Here is a 9900-nt window from a genome sequence, read left to right as displayed (position 1 = left end):
GGTGGTTATGAGCCACCATGTGGTTGCTGGGATTTGAACTTCGGACCTTCGGAAGAGCAGTCGGGTGCTCTTACCCACTGAGCCATCTCTCCAGCCCCTGGTTTTTTTTTGAGACAGGGTTTCTCTGTGTAGCCCTGGCTGTCCTGGAACTCACTCAGTAGACCAGGCTGGCCTCGAACTCAGAAATCCGCCTGCCTCTGCCTCCAGAGTGCTGGGATTAAGGGGGTGCACCACCACGCCCGGCTGCTTTCGGGAACTCTTAAGATAGTATTGGCACTTCTATAGAAGAGGATGAGGAACAATAAATAGGACAACAGCAAAACTGCTATGCGTACTTCTGAACCGTGGCGGCTCCACAGTCATTTTTCTAAGGTCCAAACGGAGTCGCCTGGGCTAGCTTGGACAGCACACAAGTGAGCATTGCACGCCATGCTTACCTAAGGCAGCTGGCAGCAATACGGCTAGTGCGCAGGCGTAGAGCCTGACCTCGCGAGGGGTGGGCGGTGCTGCCAGCAGCAGCCTCGCTCTGGCCCCGCCCCCCGCCGAACGTGGGATCGCGGGATCGCCCAGGAAACGCATTCTACGGGAACCCGCGGCGCCAATGGGAAGAAAGCGAGTGCCACGAACTGACCAATGAGGAACGAGCGGCCCGGGGTTTAAACCTGAGCCCGGCAGACTCCTCCCGGCGTGCTGCGGAGGAACGGCTGTTAGTGTTTAGCTGTGGATAGCCAGAGGTTAGGGTGTCTTCTCGGATCGGGGAACCTCTGCTTTCGGAGGAGCCATGGCGCTCAGGGTCACTAGGGTGAGTCGGGCCAGGTGCTGTCGTCGTCGCGGCGGGAGAAGACCGCGGGATCCCGGAGCGGGAGGGGGATCCCGGAGGGCTCCGGCGAGGCCGGGGAGCTGAGGACCCACCCTATGGAGGGTGAAAAAGACCTCTGGACCTATCTGGGCTGCAGGACTCGTGGGGAGTGGGTGCTGTGCTCTTAATGGTGAAGGCCCAGGGTGAATCCTTCGCCTTCCCGGAGAGCTGTCTACGACAGAGGCTTTTATGGCATCCTTTCCGATGTAAATTCACCATGTTTAGGGTGGCTTAGGATTTAAGGGGAAGCTGGATAAGAGGTGAAAGATTTGGGTGGAAACTTGCTTGTCACGGCTGACAAGGCTAGATCCTACCACCCTTGCTTTCCTTAGTTAGGTCCCGCCTTAATTAACCCGTGACTTCCTCGGGGCTGCCGTGGACCCTTCTCAAGTTGTTCTTTTACTTCTTTCAGAACACGAAAATTAACACAGAAAATAAGGCCAAGGTCAGTATGGCAGGCGCCAAGCGTGTGCCTGTGACAGTTACTGCTGCTTCCAAGCCCGGGCTGAGACCGAGAACTGCTCTTGGAGACATTGGTAATAAAGTCAGCGAAGAGCTACAGGCAAGAGTGCCTCTGAAACGGGTAACTATCGCCCTGAAAAGGGCAACTATCGCCCTAGCCCAATTAACCTGAAAAGGTCCCATCTTCTGGCTGTCACCCTTGGGAAAACATTTCTGTTCTCTCCCTTTCATCCACAGGAAGCGAAAACGCTAGGTACTGGAAAAGGTACTGTTAAAGTCCTACCAAAACCTGTAGAGAAGGTGCCTGTGTGTGAACCAGAGGTGGAACTTGCTGAGCCTGAGCCTGAGGCTGAACATGTTAGAGAAGAGAAGCTTTCTCCCGAACCTATTTTGGTAAACTTAGCTTTTTTATTTCTTCTGACTTCATTTCACTTTGATGCACATGACAGCATTTAAATATATTACTTATTATTGAGTGGCTAGCAAAAACATTTTACATGCATTAACGACTCTGGGGTGAGTATTAGCACCCTGTGTCAAATGGTGGCAGATAAATATGGTGGGGCTTTTTGTTTTATGTAGACACCAGAGTCTCACTATGTACTCCTGGCTGGCCTGGGACACAGGGGTGGGCATAAATCATTTTCTTTTCTGTGTCTGTAGCTCACGCTGTCCTTGAACTTGAGATTCCCACCTCCAATGCTGGGATGGTATATTCAAAAAATATTTTTCAAAAGATTTCAGACAGAGAAATGAGATTAATTAATTAAATAGGGTGCTTGGTAGAATCCCAGTATTCTGTCTGGCCAGAGGCAGGTGGGGCTCTGAGTCTCTGTAACAAGGTCCAGTCTAGCCAGAGCTACATATAGTGAAACTCGGTATTTCAAAACAAAAAAAAAAGATGATAATGATGGAATGATGATGGGTTAGCATTTAAGCCTAAAAATGAAGTTTGCCTGAGTTTGTAGCCTGTTAGATTGTGTTCAGCATATTAGGAGACCCTGGGTTCAGTCCTTGAGTATTAAAATGCAAAAGACAAAAATGCAACAACAAAAAAAAGCCTACACATCAAAGGCACCAGATATTACTATTAGGTGTTATGGTTGATGCATGTTTGTAATTTGAGCACTTGTGCTAAGGCAGGAGGATTGCAAGTTCAAGGCTAGCCTGGGCTCTCTGTAATCAGGAGCTTGGATACACCTGAATAAAGATTGCAGGCTTGGCATTCTTTTGAATCCAGTTCACATGGGGCTGAGCTGATGATAAATGACTTTATTATCTGTTCCTTTGACTTGCTTTACCTACTAGTATTGAGAGTACTTTTTTGTGTGTCTGTGCCCAATCGTGTGTGTGTCAGGCCTGAAGAGACAGAGTTATTTGGAGCCGGAGTTGCAAGTGTTTGTGAGCCACCCAGTGTGGTCGCTAGGATCTGAATTCTGTCCCTCCTGGAGATCGAGGGCTCTTTAATTGCTGAGCCATCTCTCCAGCTCCCATCTTTTTTGTATTTTGTGTGTGAGTACACAGCTATAGAGGTTGGAAGACAACTTTTGAGTCAGTTCTTCCACCTTGCGGATTCTAGGGGTTGAACTCAGTTGTTAGGCTTGGCAACAAGGCACCCTTACCGGGCTTGCCAGCCTAGTTTTTCCTACTTTTAAACTGCCTTAATCTAAATCAAGGTTTCTTTTTTTATGAGACCAGATCTTGCTGCCTTGTAGTTTGCTATGGAGACCAGGCTGGCTTCACCTCAAAGAGATCTGCCTCCCAGGTGCTGGGATTAAAGGCCTGGATTACCATGCCTGGCTCTGTTTGTTAGGTTTTTGCTGTTTACGTGTCTGATTTGTTTTTCATGAGTGGGATGTGAGTTTGCACATGAGCACAGGGCCCAAGGAGGCTGGGAGACAGCGACAGATAGCCTGGAGCTGAGGTTGAGTCCTGGTTCCTGGAGAGAAACTGGATTCCAGCCCTTGGCAAAAGCAGCAGATGTTCTTTACAGCTATAACTATCACTCTAGCCCAGTGTTAATCATTTCCCAAGAAGAGTCTGAACTGCTTTCCCTTTATTAGTAAAATGAATGACATTTATTGAGAATGCCCTACTGAGATACTGACTTTCCTTCCCTTAATGTAGCCTGTCTCACGGAGCCTCTCTTTTTTTAAGGTTGATAATCCCTCTCCAAGCCCAATGGAAACATCTGGATGTGCGCCTGCAGAGGAGTATCTGTGTCAGGCTTTCTCGGATGTAATCCTTGCAGTGAGTGACGTAGATGCAGATGATGGAGCGGACCCAAACCTCTGTAGTGAATATGTGAAAGATATCTATGCTTACCTCAGACAACTGGAGGTCAGTATTGCCATTGCAGTCTGCCTTCTCTAACTGCAGCTTCCTGGATCAATATTCCTGGTCCTGGATTTAAAGGGTGGTGTTCCACTATATACACTTGGTTTATTTTTTTGTGTTTTTCATATATATACATAGATCAGTTAGCCTGGAACTCACAGAGATCCTTCTACCTCTCGGCTGCTGGGATTAAAGTGATACCAACTCAACTATCAAAGATTTTTATCAACAGCGCACTTGACATTTTTTTAACAACAAATAGCACTGTATTTGTTGGGAACAGAAACGCTATTGTTAGTTTTGAAACACTAAAAAATAAAGTCATTAACCCCATGAAGTGCACTTGCCACTTTGAATATAAAATTTCTATATAGGGAGATAACTTTCCTAAACTACGCATGTCACAAATGTGAAAGTCCTATTCTTGTGGGTCTAAGATGGGGATAGATGACTAAAGGACAGTGGCTGTCCCACACCAGGCTTTCTGTGTCAGAGTGCGTTGTCTGAGAACGATGGAAGTTGGTTTCATCACCTTCGCCTACTTGGAAAGCTTTCTTTTTTTTTTTAAGATTTATTTATATGTAAGTACACTGTAGCTGTCTTCAGACACTCCAGAAGAGGGAGTCAGATCTCGTTACGGATGGTTGTGAGCCACCATGTGGTTGCTGGGATTTGAACTCTGGACCTTCGGAAGAGCAGTCTGGAATAGCAGTCAGGTGCTCTTACCCACTGAGCCATCTGACCAGCCCTGAAAGCTTTCTATTAATGGAACTTGCCCTTTTATCTTTCTAAACAAGACATTCTATATATAGCTAAATGTAGATTTATCAGGTTTAAACCCTCCCTGTCCTCTCAGGTTGTCATTGGTTTTAGCTGTTGGGTTTTTTATTTTTTTAATCTCTTTTGTAATAGTGTTTTTAAGCCTTGTTGTGTGAGTGGGCACATGTGGGGGTCAAAGGGCAGCTTTGAAGAGTTGGTTCCTTTTCAGAATGGCAGCAGCACACGCCTTTAATTCCCTACACTGAGGAGGCAAAGGGAGGCAGACCTCTGAGATAGAGGCCAGCCAGGTCTACAAAGTGAGTTCCAGGACAGCCAGGGTTAGACAAAGAAACCCTGACTTGAAAAGCAAAAAACAAGAGTAGGTTCTCCTTGTGCCTTTCTTTATGTCGGTCCTGGGGTCAGCAGGCCTTAGCCCATGAAGCCGTGATGCTGGTCCCCTTTCTTTGTTAAGATCTGTATTTTTCTTTTAAAGATTTATTTATTTAATGTATATGAGTACACAGTAGCTGTCTTCTGACACACCAGAAGAGGGCGTCAGATCTCATTATGGATGGTTGTGAGCCGCCATGCGGTTGCTGGGATTTGAACTCAGGACCTCTGGTAGAGCAGTCAGTGCTCTTAACCGCTGAGCCATCTCTCCAGCCCACATCTATATTTTCTAAAGTAGTCTTCAGTAAGCTATCTGGTTCGAAACTAGCTGTCTTCGTTTTTATTCTTGTTAGTACTTCTAAAGCCTTGTGTTCTAACGCTGCAGAACTTGGTTTGGTGTTACGCTCTGTGGGTGTTTTGAGTTTATAACATGGAGCAGCAGATCTAAAATTTATTTTTTCTGCATCATAAAACTTAATTGTGAGTGAAAAGATCTGAGGTGCTGATGGGTACAGGGCGTGAGTTGCAATCGTTCTGGCTAACCGAATGGTCGCTCTGTCAACAGTCTGAAGAACCTGCTATGACTTTGCAAACCTTGCTTTCTTGGTGAACTTCTGCCCTGAGCTGTTTGATGTTTGCTAACTGGTCTTTATGGACACAGATGGTAGATGTCGTGATGTTTCTAAAATAACTGACATTTTCTTTTGTAGGAAGAGCAGTCAGTTAGACCAAAATACCTACAGGGTCGTGAAGTCACTGGAAACATGAGAGCTATCCTCATTGACTGGCTAATACAGGTTCAGATGAAATTTAGGCTGCTTCAGGAGACCATGTACATGACTGTGTCCATTATTGATCGGTTCATGCAGGTATGTGTCATTCAGTAATTGAGAGTTATTCAGTTGTAGCTCTATGAGAATCTTGGAGGAGGGGAGGTGGATACTTAAGGTTGAACCTAGGGTCCCATACATGGTAGGCAGGTACCTTAACTGCTGAGCTATTATACCTAGCCTGAAACTGAATCCTTTCTTGGGAGGTAAGGTGTCATCAATTGAGATGTTTTAGTGCATTCTGTTGATTGAACTTGCCATTGCAGAACAGTTGTGTGCCCAAGAAGATGCTGCAGCTGGTTGGTGTAACGGCCATGTTTATTGCAAGCAAATATGAGGAGATGTACCCTCCAGAAATAGGTGACTTCGCCTTTGTGACTAACAACACGTACACTAAGCACCAGATCAGACAGATGGAGATGAAGATTCTCAGAGTTCTGAACTTCAGCCTGGGTCGCCCTCTGCCTCTGCACTTCCTCCGCAGAGCATCTAAAGTCGGAGAGGTACAGATTCCTTGAGAAATGTTTGTTTTGTCACATGAGAAAAACCATAGCTGCTAACTTAAAATGTCAAATACATTAGACACTTTAAAAACAAGGCTGCTGACCTAACTACCTATTCTGTGGTTACTTTTAAGACGTTCTGGGGACAGTTGTCTTTGAGAGTTTGTAGTCCCGGCAGGGCTTTTTAAGTTAGTGCTGAAGGCTTAGAGTGGTGTGTGGTCTGTTCCAGGTGGACGTCGAGCAGCACACTTTGGCCAAATACCTCATGGAGCTCTCCATGCTGGACTACGACATGGTGCATTTTGCTCCTTCTCAAATTGCAGCTGGGGCTTTCTGCTTAGCCCTTAAAATTCTTGACAACGGTGAATGGGTAAGCTGTCTCACCAAACTACCAAGCATTCGAACGGACCACTTGGTGTTTAGATCACTCTCCTGGGTCCTAATACGGAAGGAGTGTGAACATAAATGGTAACCCAAATGCTGTACTGCCATCTCAGAGTTCTGTAGCTAACTTCAGGCTTTAGGATAACACCCTTTGGAGAAAGGAAGCCACACACACCAAGTGATCTAAGAAGCCCGTCCACATCCTTGGAGGTGCATTTCTCATGTACTGGGTGCTATCCTGATCTTGGGGTAGAGTAGCCACAGTTACAATATTGTGCTGAGAGCTCAAGCTCTTCCAGAAGTATACATGGACAAAGAGATGTCTTAAGTTTCACATGTAATCACACTGTCCACCCACCAGACTCTTAAATAGCATCTAGAAAGTTTAGAAAAGGGATGGTGAGATGGCTCAGTGGGTAAGAGCACTGACTGACTGCTCTTCCGAAGGTCCTGAGTTCAAATCCCAGCAACCACTTGGTGGCTCACAGCCATCCATAGTGAGATCTGGCTCCCTCTTCTGGTGTGTCTAAAGACAGCTACAGTGTACTTACATATAATAATAAGTAGATCTTTTTAAAAAAGAAAGAAAGTAAGTTTATAAAAGCCACCAGTATGGGCTGGAGAGATTGCTCAGTGGTTAAGAGCAGTCGAGAACACCGACTGCTCTTCCAGAGGTCCTGAGTTCAATTCCCAGCAACCACGGCTCACAACCATCTGTAATGGGATCTGATGCCCTCTTCTGGCATGCAGGTGTATATGTAGACAGAGCACATTTAAAATAAGTAAATACATTTAAAAAAAAAAAGCCGCCGGTGTTTTAAGCATGTCTTTGTTCTCTTAGACACCAACTCTGCAGCACTACCTGTCCTACACTGAAGAATCCCTGCTTCCTGTTATGCAGCACCTGGCTAAGAATGTAGTCATGGTGAACTGTGGCCTTACAAAGCACATGGTGAGTCCATTGAAGTTTTAAGGCTGGTTAACGGCCTATAGTCCCACCATGCAAGGCAGAAAGAGGCAAGTTTTGAGTTTAGAGCCAGCCAGGACTCCATAGAAAAGTTGTTTATTTCATTTTTTAAGTTAAAATATAATTACATTCCCCTCCCCCCCAACACACCCCCTTCTTCCTTGATAGCAGTGCTTTTCTCTTACAGACTGTCAAGAACAAGTATGCAGCATCTAAGCATGCTAAGATCAGCACGCTGGCACAGCTGAACTGTACACTAGTTCAGAATTTGTCTAAGGCCGTGACAAAGGCATAACTCCAATGGACTGCTACGTCTGCAGATGCAGTTGGCACCATGTGCCGCCTGTACATAGGATACCTACCGTGTTTACTTGCTCTTCAATAAAGGTTGTGACTTCTCATTTTACATAGCTTAACTCATTTGAATGTTGCTTCTGAGTTTAGGCTAACGGAAGTTGTCGAATTTAGGAGTATATTAAAAACTACATCTAGTTTTAACAGTGGATCCAACTAATGTATATATCTGTAGCCTATATGTCTATATACATCCTTCACTGTGTGTCCTTATATCATCATGTCTTCTGCCTCGCTCTAGTTTAAACTCTAAATCTACCAACTAGTCCTTTGTTCCATTTTCCAGTGGTTGCCACCTTTAACCACTGTCTCTTGGGTTGTCAACTTTCAGATCTGAAACCAAGTATCTTTTTTATGTAATTATTTATTTGTTCTTAATTGGAAAATAGNATGTTCAAAATTAAAGGTGTGTTTTAAAAAGAATTTGCCCCCAAGTCTCACTACCAACAGATAAGGGTATATTCTTGTATATCCTGTATAGATATAATCATGCATATANTGCCAAGGAGATATTTTTATATGGGTTCATTTTATCAACAGTATTCCTATCAGCGTTCCTTTCAATGCCTATATTGCATTTCCTAGTGTGAACAAACTGTGTGTAACATAGTCAGTCATTCCCTCAGTGGGACTAAAGTGCATTCTCTCAGTGTCCTTCACAGTGTTCTTAAATGATGTTTAATGTCTTGCTTGGCTTCGTGCATAGTAGCTCTTCCAGGGGTGTGCTTTTAATTCTGACAGCCAGATGGGTGTGGCTGCCACCATACCAAGGTGCCACTCCTGTCTTGTAATGCCACCTGGAAAAGAATCCTGTCTCATTTGCTGTTTTATTTTATATATCTGATATCAAGTTGAATAAAATTGTATTGGTGGAAAGCTTTCACAATTCTCATTCGCCCTTTTGACTGTTTATGTTGTCTTTGTTGTATGGAGACTTTTTTTTTTTTTTTTTTGGTTTTTTCGTGACAGGGTTTCTCTGTGTAGCCCTGGCTGTCCTGGCACTCACTTTGTAGACCAGGCTGGCCTCGAACTCAGAAATCCGCCTGCCTCTGCCTCCCGAGTGCTGGGAGACTTTATGTTGCTAATAAACATAGTTTTAGACTTTCAGCCAAGGTCAGCCAACTCCGAAGTGTGCACACCTTGTAATCCCAGCCCAGGTTTTTAAGTGTACATATCTGGTCTAAATGGTGTTATTCCCCTGTAATAATAGGACTTTTTTTCTCTCTCTCTCTCTTTTTTTTAATATATTTTTTTAAAAAGGATGTCAGATCCCCTGGAACTGGAGTTACAGTTATAAACTGACATTTGCCTACTGGGAATTGAACCCAGGTTGTCTGGAAGAACAGCCAGTGCTCTTAACCACTGGGCCAGTTGTCCAACCCATAATAGGAATTTTTTAAACTGAGTTCTAAGAGTTTTTGTGGCTGCACAAGGCTTAACAAGGATTGGCTACATGAACTTATGTTTAGTTGCCAGTGCAAGGCTTGACCTGTATGTTACACTGGCTTGGAGTGGATCTGCATCTATCTTGTTACTTAGAAACTTTTTTTTTTGGTTTTTCAATACGGGGTTTCTCTGTAGCCCTGACTGCCCTGGAACTCTGTAGACCAGGCTGGCCTCGAACTCAGAAATCTGCCTGCCTCTGCCTCCCAGATGCTGGGATTAAAGGCGTGCTCCACCACACCCAGCGCTTCGAAACCTCTTGTTAGGCCTTCACTGTATAGTTCTGAGGGTCCTTACCCTCGTGCTGGGGTTTTCACTTGTAAAAATCAACTGCTTTTTTGATTTTTGATAATTTCCCCTTTACCTTTCTTCAACCCACCCTCACCTTGAATTCTCAAGTTCATGGCCTTTGGCTTTTATTGTTGTGCATATGTTCATAAACATATAACCTGCTCAGTAGTAGTCCTTGTATGTATATAATTTCAGCACTGCCCACTGTAGTTGTCCTGATTGGGCCCCATGACTTTCCCCTTCTGTGTTATCACCCTTGCTGAAGGTTGGTTTAGGCTTGTTTAGTGTTGAGACTTCATGGGTGTAGCTTCCCTGACATTG

At 44.7% G+C, this 9900-nt stretch overlaps 1 protein-coding gene across 1 annotated transcript; it reads left to right on the top strand.

The window, feature by feature from the left end:
- Positions 1-644: 644 nt before the first annotated feature.
- On the top strand, positions 645-8726 carry Ccnb1 (cyclin B1). The gene is made up of 9 exons (XM_021180223.2): positions 645-802; positions 1272-1442; positions 1559-1714; positions 3479-3661; positions 5518-5676; positions 5904-6140; positions 6370-6510; positions 7366-7476; positions 7679-8726. The coding sequence occupies exons 1-9, from the start codon at positions 782-784 to the stop codon at positions 7784-7786; spliced, it is 1287 nt and encodes a 428-aa protein (XP_021035882.1). The 5' UTR covers positions 645-781; the 3' UTR covers positions 7787-8726.
- Positions 8727-9900: the final 1174 nt, after the last annotated feature.

Source organism: Mus caroli, chromosome 13 (assembly GCF_900094665.2).
Source record: "Mus caroli chromosome 13, CAROLI_EIJ_v1.1, whole genome shotgun sequence".
Classification (NCBI taxonomy): domain Eukaryota; kingdom Metazoa; phylum Chordata; class Mammalia; order Rodentia; family Muridae; genus Mus; species Mus caroli.
This window is presented reverse-complemented; position numbering and strand designations above follow the sequence as displayed.

Excerpts from the sequence above, each read along its gene's own strand:
- Ccnb1 (XM_021180223.2), top strand. The coding sequence starts at position 782 with ATGGCGCTCAGGGTCACTAGG. Across the intron at positions 5,677-5,903 it reads TTATTGATCGGTTCATGCAG|AACAGTTGTGTGCCCAAGAA; the intron begins GTATGTGTCATT and ends TTGCCATTGCAG. Across the intron at positions 7,477-7,678 it reads GTGGCCTTACAAAGCACATG|ACTGTCAAGAACAAGTATGC; the intron begins GTGAGTCCATTG and ends TTTCTCTTACAG.